The 23,135-nt window shown below is 46.6% G+C and overlaps 1 protein-coding gene across 1 annotated transcript in view; it reads right to left on the reverse strand.

Annotated features, from left to right (window-relative positions):
- Window positions 1-23,135, reverse strand: part of LOC109908468 (ephrin type-A receptor 7) — a 175,572-nt gene that overhangs the window by 46,823 nt on the left and 105,614 nt on the right. The window contains exons 4-5 of the mRNA XM_031793291.1: window positions 5,730-5,885; window positions 3,000-3,329 (exon numbers count right to left, since the gene is read on the reverse strand). Coding sequence (XP_031649151.1) covers window positions 3,000-3,329; window positions 5,730-5,885 — 486 coding nt within the window. The remainder of the gene's footprint in view (window positions 1-2,999; window positions 3,330-5,729; window positions 5,886-23,135) is intronic.

Consider the following 23,135-nt stretch of genomic DNA (forward strand, 5'->3'; position numbering starts at 1 on the left):
TTTGTTTCAAGTGTATTAGTCTATAAATAAATCTCTTTGCCAAAATTCATCATCTCTCCCATGTCTTATTTGACTAGTAGATGTTCTGAAATGTTTATCTTGCCTACATTTTACACCCTCTGTTTAATATAACACACATACATGAATTATTCATTGTTGTTGCCTATCCTGATGTGAAGTTTGTTCTATAGAAAGTATGACACTGATATGTGCCACAGAAAGTACCTAACCCTAGCCACAAAATTAAGGAAAAAGGGGGGGGGGGGGGATTTCGGCAGGCCAGAAATGGCCTTGCCGAACCCCCCCCCCCCTTCTAATTTCCTTAATATTGTCACTAGAGTAAAATACTTTCTGTGAAACACAGAGTCGAATACTGATGTTGTAACGTTAGCTGTCTGACTTTATACCAATGATTTGATCCGTTAAGTTGGCTAATGTTGCTAAACATTACTCTGGCTAGCTAACAGAGAATTTGATCCAGCTAGCAAGATACTAATACTTGTTCCCTCACCTCAAATTTTCCAAATGCCAGTTGTTTTTCGGGTTACAGCTCATGAAGTACGCTTCATCACCTTCTCACCCAGTCTCTGTGGTCCGGCTTCTCACCTAATGTTACCTCTTCCTTATCGTTCAGGGGACGTGCTGCTGTAACCTTCTCACCCCCGTCTCCGTGGTCCGGCTTCTCACCTAATGTTACCTCTTCCTTATCGTTCAGGGGACGTGCTGCTGTAACCTTCTCACCCCCGTCTCCGTGGTCCGGCTTCTCACCTAATGTTACCTCTTCCTTATCGTTCAGGGGACGTGCTGCTGTAACCTTCTCACCCCCGTCTCCGTGGTCCGGCTTCTCACCTAATGTTACCTCTTCCTTATCGTTCAGGGGACGTGCTGCTGTAACCTTCTCACCCCGTCTCCGTGGTCCGGCTTCTCACCTAATGTTACCTCTTCCTTATCGTTCAGGGGACGTGCTGCTGTAACCTTCTCACCCCCGTCTCCGTGGTCCGGCTTCTCACCTAATGTTATCTCTTCCTTATCGTTCAGGGGACGTGCTGCTGTAGCTGGCAAGCTGTCTTTCCAGAGCGCGTGCTGATGCTGTAACTAGTAAGTTGGTCGTCTCTTCTCTCTTCAGTCATGTGCTGATGCTGTAACTAGTAAGTTGGTCGTCTCTTCTCTCTTCAGTCGCGTGCTGATGCTGTAACTAGTAAGTTGTTCGTCTCTTCTCTCTTCAGTCGCGTGCTGATGCTGTAACTAGTAAGTTGGTTGTCTCTTCTCTCTTCAGTCGCGTGCTGATGCTGTAACTAGTAAGTTGTTCGTCTCTTCTCTCTTCAGTCATGTGCTGATGCTGTAACTAGTAAGTTGTTCGTCTCTTCTCTCTTCAGTCACGTGCTGATGCTGTAACTAGTAAGTTGGTTGTCTCTTCTCTCTTCAGTCGCGTGCTGATGCTGTAACTAGTAAGTTGTTCGTCTCTTCTCTCTTCAGTCGCGTGCTGATGCTGTAACTAGTAAGTTGGTTGTCTCTTCTCTCTTCAGTCACGTGCTGCGCTGCATTCTGCTGTTATGTAAACGATTGGCTGAGCCTTGAATACAGCAGCCAGTATTGCTCCAAACGCACATCACTTGTTCGCTTACAGCCACCCCCCCAAAAAAACATAGAATTTCACCGAAAGGTGACTAGTTAACATCCCTGGTTATGAGGATAACTGAGTGAATCTTTGTAAGAATGCAGATATAGGCCATTCCGTGACCCTTGGATTTAGCCCCATCCAGCATTCATCTAGCATCCATACTGTTGGTACCATCCAGCGCACACACACACACATTCACTAAGCCCTCCCCCCATACCCCCCCCATGCCCTTACACAACCTCCATTTTGTAATTGGTCAGCACTAGAATCTAGAGCACGGTCACACACAGAGGCACGCACGCAAGTACACACTCCCAAACAAACACATTTTCATGCACGCACACATGTACAGTACACACACTCCCTTACAAGCTCACACACACAAGCTTGCACACAACTACACCACAAAAACATACCTGCTCCTTTACCAAATCATGAATATTGGAGTAAAACATTTGGTGTAAAGAAGCCATCGTGATAGCTCTCCTTAATGACTTCACTGTGTGTGTGTGTTGATTTTGCCCCACCGTGGAACATCCAAAGTGCTGGCGTTCCATTTCCAAATGTGCATTAATACAAGCTCCATTCATAACGCATTGCATTTGCTTTCACTAATTAACAATTAGAGTACAAAACACGCTCTCACTTCGAGGGCTTCCATTTCGTCTTTCCTCTGCATATGCAAATGAAACACTTCATTTTTCCTTTTTCCCCACAGCAGGTCGATGTTTGTGAAATATCAGCCGGCGAATGCAGACAAGTTGAATAAACATGAGTCATCAAATGTGTGAGAATGTATGGAGTCTGGGTCGGTGGTGGGGGGTGGGGGGGTGGGGTGGGGGGGGTTGCTGGGTGTGTGTGACAGGGACACTTTGCTGAGTGCTTTTTTTAAAGCCTCTGGCTAATGGCTTTGTGAAGGGTGTGGATGAATATGAGATGGCCACACCGTGATGACGGGAATCTTTTAGCTAGCGCCGAGAGGAGAGGGGCGCTGAGCCCAGGGTGTGTGTCATCAGTTCAGAGTTTGTGTACAGTGTGCTTTTGAGCACTCCTTTGTCCTCAGACGTTCGTGGTGTTTCTGATTTGAGGGTAAAGGACGAGAATCAGGGTGATGTCCGCACAAGAATAGTAAACAAACAAAAATTTGACCAACTGGTGACATTTTGTTAGTCTCCCATAGGTCAAATGCTATTTCTAGGGGGTTTAGGGTTAAGGTTAGAATTAGGTTTAATGTTAGGAGCTAGGGTTAGTTTTAGGGTTAGGTTTTCGGATTAAGGTTAGGGTTAGGGTTAGGGAAAATAGTATTTTGAATTGGACTGAATTGTGTCCCCACAAGGTTAGTTATGCAAGACTGTGTGTGAACACAACTTCCACTGACCTGGCACGCTAGTTGACACGTTGACCTGTGTGTAGAACCTCTTGTTGGGCAGGAGCTCTGATACGCCATTGAGGGCCTCGACCGTCAACGTGTAGTTGGAGTTGGCCATGAGGTTGACCACGGTGACCGTGCGTTCGGTCAACCCACTCTGCTGGGGCATGAAGCCCACGCTGGCCCCGCACGGCTCACACTGCAGCCCCAGGCACCGGCGGCAGCCCACGCTGTAGGTCAGGTCCCCCCTGCCGCCCGTGTCCATTGGCGCGCTCCACTCCAGGATCATGGTGGACTGCTTGAGGGTGTAGACCAAGTCTTTGGGAGGAGAGGGGGGGCCTGGGAGGGAGAATAAGTCACATTTAGTGCTCGTCTTATGGCCCCCGTATGATGTTTAAAAGTGTAAGGCATTTATATGACATATGATTATTCTGTATGATGTACTTACTACCTACAATGCCACAGCAGGTTTATTTTGCATTTATTTAACCAGGTAAGTCACTAAGAACACATTCTCTTTTACAATAACGACCTGACCAAGATAACAGCGATATACCGTGCAGCAAAGCAGAAAAGTGAGGACGTAACAGACTAGGCACCAGTACATCAGACATCAGTATGAGGGAATGTATTTGAATTCAGCATTAAAACCAGTGGCATCCAATTACTACGGAACACTTCCCTCTGTAGTCCCATTCTCAAAGTGTAGCCCGCCCCAGAATGGTAGCTACGTGGTGTCATTGCGCTAGCACACATCTGGCTACAATGCCTACGTAATACCTTGATAGGATTGAGATGAGAAAGGGATTATGGGTGATGCATGGGGGGGAGAAGAACAGAGAAAATAAGACTAGCCAAAGCAACTAAAGCCTGCCTGGTCTAGATGAAATGTGTGTGTCTATGACGACGGAACAAAGGAGCCGTAAGTGAGACGTATAATATGCTGCTCGCCGACCATCTTTATTCACTCATGCGATTTCTAGACAGTCCCTGATCTACCGACCACCTCATCTTACGGCGGATTGAGAAATAAAATGGAGGGAAATCTATTAGAGATGGTGAAGTGTAATACTGTGTGTGTGTGTATACGTGTGTGTGTGTGTCTGTATGAGAGCGAGAGATAAAGGAGTGCCTATTAGTTATTTAAGTCAACAGTCATGGCTGGAACAAATGCCTGGTTTACAAACCGCAAATATGAGTCGCCACAGAAAAGGTGGTTTGTGCTCGCGGAATGAGAATCCTCTCTGTTATCAAAAGGTGAAATACGACGGGTGCATCTCAATAGTCCTACATAGCTTCCTCTCTTCACCTGGTAGGAGGTTCTGACAATGGTCAACCACACTCATGCGCACGCAGAACGGTCACTTTCAACGCCTTGCGCTATGACGCGGGGCTGTAACTGTGCATGTTTCAACACATGAACGGAACATAAAAGGTACTGGTCCATTAAAGGATATTGATGGTGGTGTGTGTGTGTGTGTGTGTGTGTGTGTGTGTGTGTGTGTGTGTATGTGAGAAACACTTGTGGGAAAGTGACAATGTACACTATTTCTGTGGTAATAATGAACGTGCAGGTGTAGAGGGGCGATAAACGCGTCAGTGGGTGTATACTGAATGCTCTCTCAGTGGGGTTATGTAACACGGTAACGGCCGTGTGGCCAGAAGTGGGGCACAGCTGTGGTGTGTGACGTGCTCATCAGCGAGCAGCCCACCTTCACTTATTCATTAACACGTACCTGTACGCACACAGCCGGGCCTTCATAGCCTCGTCTCTCCTTCTCTTCCATCGCTCTCTCAAAATTCCTCTTAATCTCCCTCTTCCCATCTATCATTCCTTCACAACTCTTCTCAGTTCTCCTCCCCCTCTCCATCTGTCTGTCCTCCCATCTGCCGGTCTCCACCTCTCCACACAATAGCTTGGTGGAATCAGGAGATGGTCACAATTACGGAATCAATATTGTAATTAAATGTGGTAATTAAAGAGCTATAAATGCTATCCCCGACTGCCCCTGATCGATATGAAAGCACCGGGAATCAATATCGTGATTAAACCTTCTAATTACAGGGCTATAAAAATAGAAAACTGGAGCTGATCCGAGCCACGAATGAGCACACTCCATTTCTGCCCTCTGTGTTTTATTGTCTGGTACACTATAGAGCATATTATTCAATAAGCTTATTAGGTGGATTAAATCAGGTGGCGTGTGTGTATTTAACCATCAACACTAGAGGGTTAGATCAATACGGCTGCCCCTGGCGATATGGTATGGAATTGGCCTTGAATGTATGTGCGTCTTTGGAGGGGGGAGTGTGTGGGGAGAGGGGGGAGGTGAAAAGAGATTGGGTGACCAAGTGGGGGGGGGGGAGGCTAGAGGGAATATTTTGGGTTGAGTGGAGGACTGATGGGTGAAGTATGAAGGGAATAGGGAAACGATAGAGGGATAAGGTGAAGGACGGGTGAAGGACAGTGGGATTGGGTTACCTGATGGATGGAGGGATGGGGTAGAGAGAGCTGGAGGGAGAGGGAATAATTAAGTGATGAGGTTAGGGAAGAGGAGGAGGGTTGAAGGGACAAGGTCAGTGGGAGCGGGGAGGAATTATGGTCAGAGAGGAAGTGAAAGAGAGAGAGACTGAGAAGAGGAATGACAGGGTTACATGGCTAGAGGAGAGGTGATATGACAGAGTGATATAGTCAGATTAGGAGTTGCATAGGAACAGGTGTGTATGCGCGCGTCTTACGGGTGCAGGGGGCGGAGGGGTTGTCCAGGGGGGTCCTGAAGTGATCCTCCTCACACACACACACCACCGATCCTTCCTCCTCAGCCACACTGTTGGCCGGGCACGGAAAACACTCCTGCTGTCTGGATGACATCTTATACGAGCCAGGGGGACACGCTGAGAAAAAAAGATCAACATAAATATTCATTAAAAACACATTACACAGTATTATTATATCAGTTGGTGTATGTTTTAAAACTGCTGTAACGTGCTGATAATGATTTAGCGGCACGGGGTACATACATTCAAGCTAATTATGTCTTCTGGGAGAGAGAGAGAGTGGGCGAGGACTAGGAGGAAGGAGGGAGGTGGAGAGAGGAGAGAAAGAGGAGAGATTATGAAAGAGCTAGAGCAAGTTCAAGAAAGCCAAAGGGGGGGAGAGAGAGAGAGAGCGAGAGGGAGAGAGCGAGAGAGAGAGCGAGCGAGCGCAAGAGAGATCGAGAGAGAGAGGGAGACACCGGTTTTAGAAGGCGAGATTTGATGACTCAGCAGAGCTGTAAGGCTGAACACAAACACATGATGTTGAGCCTCTAAGCTGAACATATGGTCAATGGAACTGGACCAGCTAGTCAGTACAGAACCAACACATGCTGTCCAATCTCTCTTCAGGCACCGAGCTGGTCAACCCCTCGACCTTTTTCCCCTTCTCCAATTCACTCTGTCATCTCCTCCCTTCGTTCTCGCGTGTTAACAGCTCCTGACAATTCCTTATTACACAACTCCATTTAATTTGGGACTGGGGGGCACGGAGAGAGGGAGAGAGCGAGGCAGGGAAAAGACCAGTAGAAAAAGAGAGAGCGAGAGAGTGACTACACGCACACCGCACAAGCACGCATGCCGTTAGTACGGGCACGCACACAAACTATTTCCACTCTTCTCACTGGGGTTCATTTTCTGCTTGCCATGCCAGAGCTCCGAGTGGTAATGTGTATGAAATCAGTTGAGCGCTGCTCTCCCCTCTGTCACCGGGTCCCCAACAACATTTCTACATTATCACCTTCAGCACGCTCTCTCTTCCCATTATGATCACCATCATATTCATCACTGCCGTTCCCTATCCTACTGCTAATGCACTGCGGTTAGATAATACATGAATGTGGCTGTGAAGACAACCCGGCCCCAGCCTCAACGATGTAACCGTGTCTGACTGGAGGGTAAAGCCTGAATGGTGAATAGATGGTGGGTTTGGGTGTCACACACACACACACACACACACGTAGACGCAACGCACACAATTTAAGACACACATGCCTCGAAGTCACACCGATTAGCCCTTTCAAACTCCCCAAGCTGGGACTGATGTGAAAGTGTGAGTGTGTAGGGCGTAGCGGTGTCTGTAAGAACCTTGTAATCGCCTGTCTAATGTCTTCCATTACACTAACACCGAACAGCCTGCTTTGTAGAGAACCCCTCTTTGGCTACAGTGCTGCAGAGGGCGAAGAAAAACATTGCTTCTGAAATGGCTGGATGTAGCTGCTCTGGCCATTTAGCATCTGAAATGGCTGGATGTAGCTGCTCTGGCCATTTAGCATCTGAAATGGCTGGATGTAGCTGCTCTGGCCATTTAGCATCTGAAATGGCTGGATGTAGCTGCTCTGGCCATTTAGCTAGCTTGCTGTTGCTAGTTCATTTGTCCTGGGATATAAACATTGGGTTGTCACTTTACCTGAAATGCGCACGGTCCTCTACTCTGACAATTAATCCACAGATAAAAGGGTAAACCGAGTTCGTTTAACATAATCTTTCCTCCTTCAGGTTTCTTTGGACTTTATATGGTGGTTGGCAACCATTTTAAGGTGCATTACCACTACCGGACTGGAGTGTGGACCTCAGTTCATCTGATGCAGAAAACGAATCCATGCTTTTGTCACTTCTAGATTAGACTCCTACAATGCTCTACTTTCTGGCTACTCAGATAAAGCCCTAAATAAACTTCAGTTAGTGCTACACATGGTTGTTAGAATCTTGAATAGAACCCCCAAAAAGTGATCATATTACTCCAGTTCTAACCTGTCTGATTTCAAGGTTTTACTGTTAACCTACAAAGCATTACATGGGCTTGCTCCTACCTCTCCCCCCGATTCGGTCCTGCTGTACATAACAAAGTACACTACGATCATAAGATGCAGGCCTCCTTATTGTCCCTAGAATTTGTAAGCAAACAGCTGGAGGCAGGGCTTTCTCCTATAGAGTTCCATTTTCACAGAATGGTCTGCCCACTGACACAGTCGCCAGGTGTACAGTGTTTCCTTCGACACATGCCAAAGGGGGAGGAGTTGCAGTTTACTGCAGAGATAGCCTGCAAAGTAATGTCATACTTTCCAGGTCCATACCCAAACAGTTCGAACTACTAATTTTGAAAATTACTCTCTCCAGAAATAAGTCTCTCACGGTTGCCGCCTGCTACCGACCCCCCTCAGCTCCCAGCTGTGCCCTGGACACCATTTGTGAATTGATCGCCCCCCATCTAGCTTCAGAGTTTGTTCTGTTAGGTGACCTAAACTGGGATATGCTTAACACCCCGCCAGTCCTACAATCTAAGCTAGATGCCCTCAATCTCACACAAATCATCAAGGAACCCACCAGGTACAACCCTAACTCTGTAAACAAGGGCACCCTCATAGACGTCATCCTGACCAACTGGCCCTCCAAATACACCTCCGCTGTCTTCAACCAGGATCTCAGCGATCACTGCCTCATTGCCTGTATCCGCTACGGAGCCGCAGTCAAACGACCACCCCTCATCACTGTCAAACGCTCCCTAAAACACTTCTGTGAGCAGGCCTTTCTAATCGACCTGGCCCGGGTATCCTGGAAGGACATTGACCTCATCCCGTCAGTTGAGGATGCCTGGTCATTCTTTAAAAGTAACTTCCTCACCATTTTAGATAAGCATGCTCCGTTCAAAAAATGCAGAACTAAGAACAGATACAGCCCTTGGTTCACCCCAGACCTGACTGCCCTCGACCAGCACAAAAACATCCTGTGGCGGACTGCAATAGCATCGAATAGTCCCCGTGATATGCAACTGTTCAGGGAAGTCCGGAACCAATACACGCAGTCAGTCAGGAAAGCTAAGGCCAGCTTCTTCAGGCAGAAGTTTGCATCCTGTAGCTCCAACTCCAAAAAGTTCTGGGACACTGTGAAGTCCATGGAGAACAAGAGCACCTCCTCCCAGCTGCCCACTGCACTGAGGCTAGGTAACACGGTCACCACTGATAAATCCATGATTATCGAAAACTTCAATAAGCATTTCTCAACGGCTGGCCATGTCTTCCGCCTGGCTACTTCAACCTCGGCCAACAGCTCCGCCCCCCCCGCAGCTCCTCGCCCAAGCCTCTCCAGGTTCTCCTTTACCCAAATCCAGATAGCAGATGTTCTGAAAGAGCTGCAAAACCTGGACCCGTACAAATCAGCTGGGCTTGACAATCTGGACCCTCTATTTCTGAAACTATCTGCCACCATTGTCGCAACCCCTATTACCAGCCTGTTCAACCTCTCTTTCATCTCGTCTGAGATCCCCAAGGATTGGAAAGCTGCCGCAGTCATCCCCCTCTTCAAAGGGGGAGACACCCTGGACCCAAACTGTTACAGACCTATATCCATCCTGCCCTGCCTATCTAAGGTCTTCGAAAGCCAAGTCAACAAACAGGTCACTGACCATCTCGAATCCCACCGTACCTTCTCCGCTGTGCAATCTGGTTTCCGAGCCGGTCATGGGTGCACCTCAGCCACACTCAAGGTACTAAACGATATCATAACCGCCATCGATAAAAGACAGTACTGTGCAGCCGTCTTCATCGACCTTGCCAAGGCTTTCGACTCTGTCAATCACCATATTCTTATCGGCAGACTCAGTAGCCTCGGTTTTTCGGATGACTGCCTTGCCTGGTTCACCAATTACTTTGCAGACAGAGTTCAGTGTGTCAAATCGGAGGGCATGCTGTCCGGTCCTCTGGCAGTCTCTATGGGGGTGCCACAGGGTTCAATTCTCGGGCCGACTCTTTTCTCTGTGTATATCAATGATGTTGCTCTTGCTGCGGGCGATTCCCTGATCCACCTCTACGCAGACGACACCATTCTATATACTTTCGGCCCGTCTTTGGACACTGTGCTATCTAACCTCCAAACAAGCTTCAATGCCATACAACACTCCTTCCGTGGCCTCCAACTGCTCTTAAACGCTAGTAAAACCAAATGCATGCTTTTCAACCGGTCGCTGCCTGCACCTGCATGCCCGACTAGCATCACCACCCTGGATGGTTCCGACCTAGAATATGTGGACGTCTATAAGTACCTAGGTGTCTGGCTAGACTGCAAACTCTCCTTCCAGACTCATATCAAACATCTCCAATCGAAAATCAAATCAAGAGTCGGCTTTCTATTCCGCAACAAAGCCTCCTTCACTCACGCCGCCAAGCTTACCCTAGTAAAACTGACTATCCTACCGATCCTCGACTTCGGCGATGTCATCTACAAAATGGCTTCCAACACTCTACTCAGCAAACTGGATGCAGTCTATCACAGTGCCATCCGTTTTGTCACTAAAGCACCTTATACCACCCACCACTGCGACTTGTATGCTCTAGTCGGCTGGCCCTCGCTACATATTCGTCGCCAGACCCACTGGCTCCAGGTCATCTACAAGTCTATGCTAGGTAAAGCTCCGCCTTATCTCAGCTCACTGGTCACGATGGCAACACCCATCCGTAGCACGCGCTCCAGCAGGTGTATCTCACTGATCATCCCTAAAGCCAACACCTCATTTGGCCGCCTTTCGTTCCAGTACTCTGCTGCCTGTGACTGGAACGAATTGCAAAAATCGCTGAAGTTGGAGACTTTTATCTCCCTCACCAACTTCAAACATCAGCTATCTGAGCAGCTAACCGATCGCTGCAGCTGTACATAGTCTATTGGTAAATAGCCCACCCTTTTCACCTACCTCATCCCCATACTGTTTTTATTTATTTACTTTTCTGCTCTTCTGCACACCAATATCTCTACCTGTACATGACCATCTGATCATTTATCACTCCAGTGTTAATCTGCAAAATTGTAATTATTTGCCTACCTCCTCATGCCTTTTGCACACATTGTATATAGACCCCCCCTTTGTTTTCTACTGTTATTGACTTGTTAATTGTTTACTCCATGTGTAACTCTTTGTTGTATGCTCACACTGCTATGCTTTATCTTGGCCAGGTCGCAGTTGCAAATGAGAACTTGTTCTCAACTAGCCTACCTGGTTAAATAAAGGTGAAATAAAAAAATATATAAAAAAAATTGTGCGGCTGGCTTCCGGGTTAAGCGAGCAGTGTGTCAAGAAGCAGTGCGGCTTTGCGGGCTCGTGTTTCGGGAGCTGCACTGCTCTCGACCTTCGCCTCTCCTGAGGCTGAACGGGAGTTGCAGAGATGGGACAGGACTGTAACTACCAATTGGATGAATTTGGTGTGAATTTAAGTATGCTCCCTCTAATTCTCTCTCTTTCCCGGAGGACCTGAACCCTAAGACCATGCCTCAGGACTACCTGGCCTGATGACTCCTCACTGTCCCCAGTCTACCTGGTCGTGCTGCTGCTCCAGTTTCAACTGTTCTGCCTGCGTCTATGGAACCCTGACCTGTTCACTGGATGTGCAACCTTGTCCCGAACCTGCTGTTTTCGACACTCTCTCTCTACCGCACCTGCTGTCTCAACCTCTGAATGCTCGGCTATGAAAAGCCAACTAACATTTACTCCTGAGGTGCTGACCTGTTGCACCCTCTACAACCACTGTGATTATTATTATTTGACTCTGTTGGTCATCTATGAACGTTTGAACATCTTGGCCATGTACTGTTATAATCTCCACCCGGCACAACCAGAAGAGGACTGGCCACCCCTCATAGCCTGGTTCCTCTCTAGGTTTCTTCCTAGGTTCCTGCCTTTCTAGGGAGAATTTCCTAGCCACCGTGCCTCTACATCTGCATTGGAGTTTAAGGCTGGGTTTCTGTATAGCACTTTGTGACATCTGCTGATGTAAGAAGGGCTTTATGAATACATTTGATTGAAATATCAATCAATCAATCACCCACGTGGGTATATGCTCCTAAAAACCAGTGAGGAGATGGGAGAGGCGGGACTTGCAGCACGTCAAGCGTCAGAAATTCTATTTTAGAGCCTGGCTAAGCAGACACTCGTTGACAAGTGGGAGCAGTCTGGGTGCAATGATTGAATAACGTGCGTATACATTTACGTGACGCGAGCGGTGTAGTCAGCATGTTACAGTCATGTGGTTTGAATGGCAGGAAGTCAAGACAAATGTGGTATCTCGATAGCCAAAATGGCCGTCTTTTGCCCCGCGCCTTTTTGACGGGGGGGTATGCATTTAATCAGTACACCTTTGCTATGATGTTTGAATGGTTGGAAGTCAAGACAGAAAGCTGTACCAGTCTCTATACAGTAGCTTGGCCCAAATAGAAGGTTTTTGTCAACAAGGTTGTGTCAGTCAGAGACAACTGCCAATAGGTAAGAGACACTCCCAGAAGGACCCACTAGGGATACAGGGGGTATCGGACAGAAACAACACTGGCAATCTGGGACTGTATTCATTGCATTGTTGCTTTCCCCTCTACCTTTAGACGAGTGCCATGGCGTTTCAGCTGAAAAGCAGACGAGAGAGAGAGAGAGAGAGAGAGCTACAGCAGAGCCTGCTAGAGCAGTACAGTCGGACCGGCAGTAAACCCCCAAAATATCCAGATCTCAGGGAATTAGACCAAAGTTCTCAATTGGTTCACAAAACCTGTTCTACTAACACACTGAAGCCTCAAGACCAGAGAGCATCCAATCAATCAGAATAAAAACAAATTACATTGCTTATTGGAAAACCAGCACAAAGCAAAATGCAGTGCTATCTGGCACTAAATCGACAGTACACCATTGCAAACTATTTGACCACGGTTACTGATCAAAACCTTAGAAAAACCTTGACAAAGTACAGGCTCAGTGAGCACAGCATTGCCATTGAGAAGGGTAGACACAGGAAAACCTGTCTCCCTGTAGAGGAAAGGCTGTGCAACCACTGCACAACAGCAGAACCTGAGACAGAGCTGTATTTCCTGACAAAATGTACAAATATGTCATTTGCCCAAAGACCTCTGGTGAGAGTAGGCTACCCGTCCTGTTGGGGGAGAACGCAGAGAGCTGTGGGTTGGCAGCGCACTACATTGTTGCCTGCCATAAGATGAGGGACAGTGTCTGACAGACCAATCAACCTGCACATGTCCTCTACTGTATGCTTATTCTGACCCTTGGTTAATTGTCTTGATGACCATTTTGATTCTTATTATTTTAATATTGTAAATATCCAAAGTAAGCGGCAATATTGTTATGTCATGCCAATAAAGAAAATTGAATAGAAAAATTGAGAGAGAGAGAGGGGGAAAGAATGTGAAAGAGAGAAAGAGGAAAGAGAGAAAGAGAAAGAGAGAAAGAGGGAGAGAGCGAGAGAGAAAACGGCACACAGCTGGGCCAGAACAGCTGGCTGCCCAACTTATCAATTTGTCCTGCGTGCTGTGCAAGAAGCTTGATTAACCGGGACATGGAAAGTCTATCTACCCCACACACACACACACACACACACACACCTCCTCAAGGTGTAATAACACTGATGTATAACGGTGGATCGTGCCAAGTCCCTCTAGGGGAGAAGACGCAGCACACAGGGAGGAGGAATAGAGAGAGCCCTCGGCTAACAGCAAGTAAGCACAGGGAAAGATCAAAAGGAAAGAGAAGTGAGGGAAAAGGGGTCATGCACAGCTCAAGCAGAGAGAACGAGTGGGAGAGAGGTAGAGAGTGAGTCGTCAGCACACCAGGATAGAGAGAGAAAGATCATTCTGTTTCCTGAAGTTGTAATAATACAGGCACTGTAACGCTGAGCTCTGCCAACTGCCTGGTGGCTAAATATACAGATACTGTCTAGCGAAGAGAAAGAGATGCTTAGCAGCATCTACAATGCCAGTAGTGGAGGATGTTATGGAGGAGGCAGTCACACAGAGGGAGCGGTAGAGGGGTCAAACGCACACCCACACACACACACACCACTGTATTCACATTGCTGTCAATACTCCTGGACGGGTTGGCACTGGTGTCCATTTTCCAAGCCGCTAGCAAGGAGCCCTTGGACTATACACTGTGTGGTGGTCCTCTGTCGCTCAGTTGGTAGAGCAAGGCGCTTGCAACGCCAGGATAGTGGGCTTGATTCCCAGGACCACCCGTAGGTAAAATGTATGCACGCCTGACTAAATCGCTTTGGATTAAAAGCGCCAAGCTAAACGGCATATATTATTCCAAGCTGTTTGCTAATGCTAAGTCAAAATGTGGCTGCCTACACACACTATGCAAAACAAACAGAATCATTCGATGGGTGACAAATACACACAAAAAAAAGAGCAACCATATTTATGGTTTTTATGTTTGGTTTCAGGTGAATAGCTTTACAAATGCCCTGTCTTTCACATTTCAGTGCTCCCCCTCACCCCGTCTCCCCTCCCCCCCTCTTATCTTTCTCTCCCTCACTCTCGCTCTCATTGCACATTAATAAATCATGAAGCACTTAATACAGTAAATGCAAGCAATGAATTGTTTCTGTGCCTTTCTGACAGGAGGTATTAATGAATATTAATGAGGCTAAAAGAGGTTTGCTTTGCATACGCACACACGCCAAGACACACACACACCCAAGCGATACACACACACACACACACACACACACACACCCCAAATGGCCGTCATTATTTCAGGCCATCATTTTGCTCTGTCTTATATTCAAATGTCAGGGTTAGATTTGCAGGCGGAAGGAGGGATGAGGGAGAGAGGGGGGTGGAATCAATAATTTATGGCCCCATATTCAGATTACTTGCTCTCTGCTGCTAATGCTAATTGATGAATGGGATAAATCACCATTCCGGGGCGAGGAAGAGGGACATTTTAAAGGTCCTGGGGATCAAACAGACAGATGGCTGGGGAGGAATGACTGATCACAGTCACACCTAGTGCTAATGGAGGGGACATGCTAGATGTAGCACTGTACAATGACCGCGGCCACGCATAACCCAACCTACAGTCTGGCTGTCACCGGGACAACGAGCGAAAGCCGTAGATCTCTAAAGCCGCAATGATGACGTCGCAAACCGTGTTACGTCATCCACACGAGCAGCACCTTCACAATCAAAGAGGACGGCTGCTGTAAGACGTCATCATGGTAATCAAAGGCCTTTCCAAGCAGCCTGGGGGAGGGAGGGGGGGGGGAAGAGAGACCTATAGCCACAAGAAAAGGTCAACCAGTGAAGAACAAACACTATTGTAAATACAACCCATATTTATGCTTATTTATTTCCCCTTTTGTACCATTTGTACATTGGTCATTTTTTTTGTTTATTATCTTCCTCACTTGCTTTGGCAATGTTCACATCTGTTTCCCATGCCAATAAAGCCCCTTGAATTGATATCTATCTATCTATCTATCTATCGCGAGCGAGAGCACACACACAAAGAAACACACACAGGTTCTGAAGGGAGATGCTGTTTACACAGTTTAAGACTCCTACTTATACCTCCTCTCCCAGACTCCTCTCGGTTCTCTATTTTATTTTATTATTATTATTATTTTTTAACCTTTATTTAACTAGGCAAGTCAGTTAAGAACACATTCTTATTTTCAATGACGGCCTGGGAACAGTGGGTTAACTGCCTGTTCAGGGGCAGAACGACAGATTTGTACCTTGTCAGCTCGGGGGTTTGAACTCGCAACCTTCCGGTTACTAGACCAACGCTCTAACCACTAGGCTACGCTGCCCAGCCTCTCCTCCCTACCTTCGCTCTAACTCACCTCCCCCACCTCTCATCTCAGTCTTTACGTTACTCTACTTTGATGACACAAAGTAAGTCCAGGAGAGATACTTGCTTAGTCTTTCAGGAGATGTCTCCCACAGACACCTACAGCGTATATACCCCCGTCTGACTGGTACAGTGGAAAGACAACGGCTCTGCCACACCTCATGTCCCAGTGAGAATGACCTTAATATCCGTAGACAGACTTTTTGCTCTCGGAGCCGAATTGAACATGAAAGGCTTTTAAAAACAGCCACACGTTTGTTAAATCACTGGCATTAATCAATTGTGCAACACCATACGCATATGTGATATGATTCATTTGACAATAAAAACAACATCTATACAACCACACGTGGATACAATGCATTTACAAATCATAGAGGATAAAACTAAAAAAGCCGATCCTCCGTGAGGTAGCCGATCCTCCGTGAGGTAGCCGATCCTCCGTGAGGTAGCCGATCCTCCGTAAGGTAGCCGATCCTCCGTAAGGTAGCCGATCCTCCGTAAGGTAGCCGATCCTCCGTAAGGTAGCCGATCCTCCGTAAGGTAGCCGATCCTCCGTAAGGTAGCCGATCCTCCGTAAGGTAGCCGATCCTCCGTAAGGTAGCCGATCCTCCGTAAGGTAGCAGATCCTCCGTCGCCGACAGTGCAGAACCCACCTGGGTGATGCTTCGGCTGCAGTAAAGCGGCAGAAAATCAACCACACGTCAGCAGTGATCAGGAACAGTCCCTCTGCCTCTCGGACATCTCAGACACTGCAGTCTCCACCTTCTAACCCGCAGGTGAAACAAAAAAGCCTGGAGCTGCTGCTGCATAACATTAGCCATCCCGCTAGCCAGGAAAGGCAAACAAACGGACTGAACGTCGTAACTTTGACATTGAAGACCACAATATTTATCTGAACAAAACAGATAAATAAATAAAAAAAGCTTATTAAAAAAATAAAAAGCTTATTAAAAAAATAAAAAGCTTATTAGATATTTTTTAAACACTTACAAATGCTTAAATATTTACAAAATGTACATGTACATGTCTGCCTAGGTGACCTCACAGCACCATGCCAACCACAGAACTCTGTTCATTTAAGCAATAATGCCCAAGGAGGTGTGGTATATTGGCCATATACCACAAACCTCCGAGGTGCTTTATTGCTATTATAAACTGGTTACCAATGCAATTAGAGCAGTAAAAATAAAGGTTTTGTCATATCCGTGATATACGGTCTGATATACCGGGGCTGTAAGCCAATCAGCATTCAGGGCTCGAACCACTCAGTTTATAATATGAAGCAGAATTGTGGCTTTGGACAAAACACATCCAAGGCTAGAGTAAACACTGAGAAAAGTTTCAAATCGGATGTTGATGAGAGATAGATCTCTCTAGACATAATCTACTAATGTAAATCCACCCACTCAGTCGCTCTCCCTCCCTTTGTCACAGCCTCCTCTATGCCTCGCACTTTCTTCCTCCCACTACCCCCCCCGTCTCTCATTTCCCTGGGCTTATCTGCGTGTGGTGGAACAATGGGATGATGGCAGACGAGGGCTTCAATTACAGGATATTACACCGCTCTTCTTTCTCCTCTCATCCCTCTCTCCATCCTAATCACACTAAACAATTACCGGGGACTTCAGTATAAAGAGGGATGCACTCATTTTGGTTCTCTCGCTCCCTCTCTCTCAAACTTTCCATCAGTCCTTATCATGCTCTTCATCTCTCGCTTTACCTTTTCCCACCCCCTCTCCATCTTGCTTTCTCTCCCCATCTTGCCCTTTCCCTCTTTCCAACTCTCTTTCTGTATAGCATTCCTCATCAGTACCAGTCATTCAGTTGGCTACAGCCCCAGCCATCCCATGCAGTCCCTGCTCACTGAAGGGCTCTTTGTGATATCCCCCTCTCCCCTCGACCTTCATTCAACGTTCCATTCATCTATTGCTTTCCAGACCCATCTTTCCCTTGCTTCTACTCCTCCATGCCTCAGTCTAACTCAGTCCCTTCATTGGATTAGAGATTATCAAGAGAGCTCCATGTTCTTATGAACCGAGTCCTGGACTGCACATCTTAGCTAAATGGCTCTGCCCCCCCCCCCCCTCTACGCTCCATTCATTTGTTCATGCCTCCCTCATCCATCTATCAGTTTCCCGTTTTAAAGCATCTTTTCATTTGATAAGTGTTCTTATCTAACCATGTGGCAGAGGTCCCTGCCGTCTTTGGTCCGAGTCAATGTGTGTGCGTCATTCAATATTTTCCCTTCATCTTATCCCTCTACATCAGATCTAGCCTTGTGTCTGAGGAGGGATTGGCTATGACATCTCCGGGGTGTGTTTGTGTCCCGTCTCTCTGATGGATTGCTTCCATTTAGCCCGGCAGCCGGGCCATTTGTTTCACATTCACAACCAGGCCTGATCACGCACGCACACTTCCTCACTACTTACGCCATTCACACACACAAATGTGCGCCAAAACCAAATCAGAGTTGCAGTAGCCCTATATGCAAATAGACCATTGCCATATATGGATCTGTACCATTTACTTTGAACTGGACTGTTTTTACAGCATGAGCGGTCGTGAGAAGATGCGCTTCTTTTGAGATCAAAGCGAGAGCTGCATGTAGCCACGTGTGCACATTTTGTTCATATCCTTTGCTTTAGTGAGTTATTAGCCCTGTTATAGATCATTTGTAGTCAGCAATAGGGGAGTGATTGCTTCCTACAAGAGCACAAAACGTGTACATTTCTAGCCATCTTTAAAAGAGAGTCAGGTAAAGAGCACGTTTGTCTTAAAGGGGAAGTGTTGTAATTTGAGACAGGCTTAAGCTAAGTAGCCAATCAGCAGAGGGTAGCATAATTTGTCTGATTCTCTGTAATAATGGGAATAATTCTGCATTTTATTTTGTAAAGTGGTTTCTTGCAGCAAACTACACAACCTGTTCAGTCACCTTGTCTGAAGGACAAGTGGATAAACAAGTTACGCCCTGCATGTTTTTTTTCCAAAAGTCTAATGGAATGTAGGCCTACATTGAAAACCACACGTTGGCTGCTACTGTAGGCTGAATGATAGAACAGCTAATTCATGTTCAAATGTTATAGGATGCATTTCCTTCATTGGCTTTGATGGTAGGCCACTCTGGTAGACTTACATTACGATACAATAGCCACAGTAGCCTACTTGACCACAGTTAAAACTAACTATAAGCGGTGTTCACAGTAAAGGCTCAGCAGACTGGAAATTTGCTCAGTGCAGAATCTTATTGTTAGGGAACATTGATCACCCCCCCCATACACAAACACCAGCACATATGAACATCATTCCCTACCTTCTGACACCATTCAAACATGTACACGTTAGCAAATGCTTGAGCATTCACACACACGTGCAAAACACTCCGAGCCTCACCAGTCTCCCATTGTATTACTGAAGTCTGAAAATAAGAGATGATTTCTTACAAGTGTCTGTTTAGTCAATTACCTTGACTAACCGGTGCCCCCGCACATTGACTCTGTACCGGTACCCCCTGTATATAGCCTCCACATTGACTCTGTACCGGTACCCCCTGTATATAGCCTCCACATTGACTCTGTACCGGTACCCCCTGTATATAGCCTCCACATTGACTCTGTACCGGTACCCCCTGTATATAGCCTCCACATTGACTCTGTACCGGTACCCCCTGTATATAGCCTCCACATTGACTCTGTACCGGTACCCCCTGTATATATCCTCCACATTGACTCTGTACCGGTACCCCCTGTATATAGCCTCCACATTGACTCTGTACCGGTACCCCCTGTATATAGCCTCCACATTGACTCTGTACCGGTACCCCCTGTATACAGCCTCACTATTGTTATTTTACTGCTGCTGTTTAATTATTTGTTACTTTAATTTCTTATTTTTTTTCTTAAAACTGCATTGTTGGTTAAGGTCAAAAAGGTCTACACCTGTTGTATTCGGCGCATGTGACAATACAATTTGATTGGAGTGCGCCTGTCGGTGTGTGTGTGTTCCAGTGCATGTGGTGTCAGAGTCACGTGTGTGTCTGCAGTCATCCGTGGTGTCCAATGCCGAGTGATCTCAAGCCACCCGTGATGACAATCACGGCCCAGCACACACATTCACACAGGTGTTACTCCTCGCAGGAGACACAGAGGGCAAGATGGGCACAGTGTGCAGCAGCAAACAACCCTAGAACACTGTGTCTGTTTGTGTGTACTGTACTTCTGTGTGTGTACCTTTATGTGTGTGTGTGTGTGTGTGTGTGTGTGTGTGTGTGTGTGTGAGAGAGAGAGAGACACAGCAGGGAGGCAGGTCTCAGTCATTTACAGGGCAATTTCAGGTTGAGCGCCTGCGAAATGAGATCCAATCGGAGATGCTCCTTTTGACAGAAGCTCTGCCATATGTGTATATGTATGTGTGTGTGTGTGTGTGTGTGTGTTGGTCTAGCTCCATATGTGTGTGTTTATGTGTGTGTGTGTTGGTCTAGCTCCATATGTGTGTGTTTATGTGTGTGTGTGTTGGTCTAGCTCCATATGTGTGTGTTTATGTGTGTGTTTATGTGTGTGTGTGTGTGTGTGGGTCTAGCTCCAGCCCATCAAATATGTTGACTAAAAATACTATTGCTGAGATTGAAGATGGGCCAGGCAAAGACGAAGCCCATTGATTTGTCTCTCAGAGGAAGATTATGCACGCGTCGTGCTGCTTTAAGTGAAGCCCCACTTCTCGTGATTTCCAACGGCAATATCCAATGTCATCCACCGGCCTTGTTGTTGCACACAACACATACGAGGAAGTAGCATGTCTACGCCTTGAGCAATAGTTGAGAAGAATGGAGTCGTACGGGGAATGTTTGACTCGAAGAAAACTTGAGAGAAAAATTAAACAAAAAGAACACACTGAAGGAAGGAAATTGTAAAAACTGAAAACCCAGCAAAGCGTACCTCAAGACCTCAGCCGTAATACAATGAGACGCGCTACCTCCCAATTAACATTCTCAAATATTCAATAATATATGCAAATGGCGTCGCTTGTATTCACGCTGCGGAAAGCATTATGAAAAAGTGTGCACACACTCGCCCGTCTCGCTTTCTTACGCACCAAAACCCCAGTCGAACAGACCCGCTTTAAAGCTGTCGATTCCTAATGAGCTCCGAGAGGATAAAACAGAAGCTAAAATGTATCATTATTTCAAACGGACCAGTTTCTTTAAGCCAGTGACCCAGAAACGGCCCCAAACATTGACAAATGGATTCCACGTCAAACGACGAGACCGGGAGATGGAAGCTTCTGACCCTGATTGGTCAGATTTCCAGGGCAGGGTAATTGATTCAAGGATCAGGTGAGAAGAGGACAGCCTTGAAAGTGTGCTGTGACGCTTTCAGTTCTAAGAGTTCAGACGCCGCAGGTTCAGATTCACGACCATCATACCCATCAGGACCTCCTCCAAAAGGAGAAAGAACGAAAACACAATAGCATAGAAATAAAAGAGTGTATGTCTGATCTGGCTAAGTATGTTGGTTAACTGACACCGTTTATCAAGGACTGGAGAATAGGTCAAGCAGCTTTACATTGTTTCTTGGTTGGAATAACCAGAAATCTTTTTAATGATCTCCCCCAAAAATTTATTGGGGGGGGGGGGGGGGGGTCAATCAGCTGTAATATTGCAATTACGTTTGGAAGCTCTAAATCTGTCTTTAGCCTGGTTGAATGTGCAGTGGGGCAGACAGACACAGTGCATGTAATAATCCTAGCAGTATTAGTAGTAGACGTAGTGATTCCACATTGTATGGGCTGTGGGCCTGGTGGTCTGTCTGTCAGCTAGTCTTTGTGAAGATCAATGAAGGAGGTCAGGGATTATCACAGCTCTGGAGCTGAGGGAGAGATCTGTGAATAAGTCATTTAGAGTGTGTGTGTGTCTCAGAGTGTGTAAACACTTTAAGATAAAGGTCAAAAGGCTAGTAGCACACACAGGCTAACATATGGACAGAGGTCTTCTCGGTCGGCGAGATGCTACCGTCTCCCCTGAGTGCACTCAAGTTCACCTTTGACCTACGTAGACCAGGGGTGTAAGGACGCCCACAAGTGGGCCCTGTTCCCAAGGGAGAAACAAAAGCATAGGTGGAGGGGGGGGGGGGGGGGGTGACCCTGTCTGTCTGATGAGGGAATGTTGCTCCGGTAGAGAGATGGATGAGCTTGGAGCAGAGTTTGGAGCGTGGCCCCTTGCTGGGTTTAATGGCTCATTGTTTTATCACACATCCGCATATACACACAACAAACAGCTACACGTAGTTGACTCGCATAATGTGTCATTACTACTTCAACCAACACCGACCCTCCCACACTTTGCCCTCCCTTTCAGCATGACAACACCCTAACATGAATGAGCCCTTGCCCAGCTGTCTCGCTCGCGCACACACACACACACACACACACACACACACACACACACACACACACACACACACACTTAACGTGGTTTGTCAGGCCCGCTGTTTGAATAAAAATAGGTCCAAAACACAATCAGGGGCCGCAATTAAGCTGTGAAGGTAAAACACAGCTGCCTTTATTGTGTTATTAACAAACTCTTCTTTCATTAATTTCCTCTCCTTCTTTCCATTTATTCCTTAGCAGCCTGTCTGCCTTTTAATTAAGACACACAAGATGGCGTCGGGAGGAGGGTGCAGAAGTCAAGCGATTAAGAGAAAAGGAGATGACGAAGGAGGAGGGATAAAGCAGGGGAAGAGGAGGGGGACCATGTTGGAGAGGGGAGAAGGGTAAACAGAGAAGATTTGATTTCCTCTACATGTGCTGAATAACACCATCTCTTATACTCAAAACAACCTTCTCTTGAATTAATTTTTTACGACTACACTGAAAACCCAGCATTTTATCAGCAAATTATCATTCGGCAAATGAGAATGGTATGTTATGTCAGATCTGGTGTTCATTAGGGCTGGGAATTGCCAGGGACCTCACAATATGATATTATCATGATACTTAGGTACGATGTGCACTGTGATTCTCATGATTGTACTGTATTCCAAACAGATTTCTCACCATATGTCTGTTGCAGAGGGACAAGAGAGAGCCATGAGAAAAACTAGCTTAGATCCTGTTTGGTTCTGAACACATATATTTATACCCTCCTTCTAGTTCGGCGTCTCCTACAAGCACCTCTAGACAGCCAATACATCTCTGTTGCTAGGCAGGAACTTAAGTGGTGACTGCTCCTTCTCACTGCATCTGACCTGACCTCGGCCCACATTCCTCACTCCTCCCTAATCCACGGCTATCCAACCTCATCATCGACTGAAACTGGACTGGTTACTCTTTGCATCTCTCCATAAGGATACATGAGATTTGACAATAAGATCCAATAGAATGTAAACTTTCTGCACTCAGTAGATTTCCATACACCCAGCTCTAATATGGTAACATGAATCATTTCCATACACCCAGCTCTAATATGGTAACATGAATCATTTCCATACACCCAGCTC

The sequence above is a fragment of the Oncorhynchus kisutch genome, linkage group LG17, assembly GCF_002021735.2.
Source record: "Oncorhynchus kisutch isolate 150728-3 linkage group LG17, Okis_V2, whole genome shotgun sequence".
In the NCBI taxonomy this organism is placed as follows: Eukaryota; Metazoa; Chordata; class Actinopteri; order Salmoniformes; family Salmonidae; genus Oncorhynchus; species Oncorhynchus kisutch.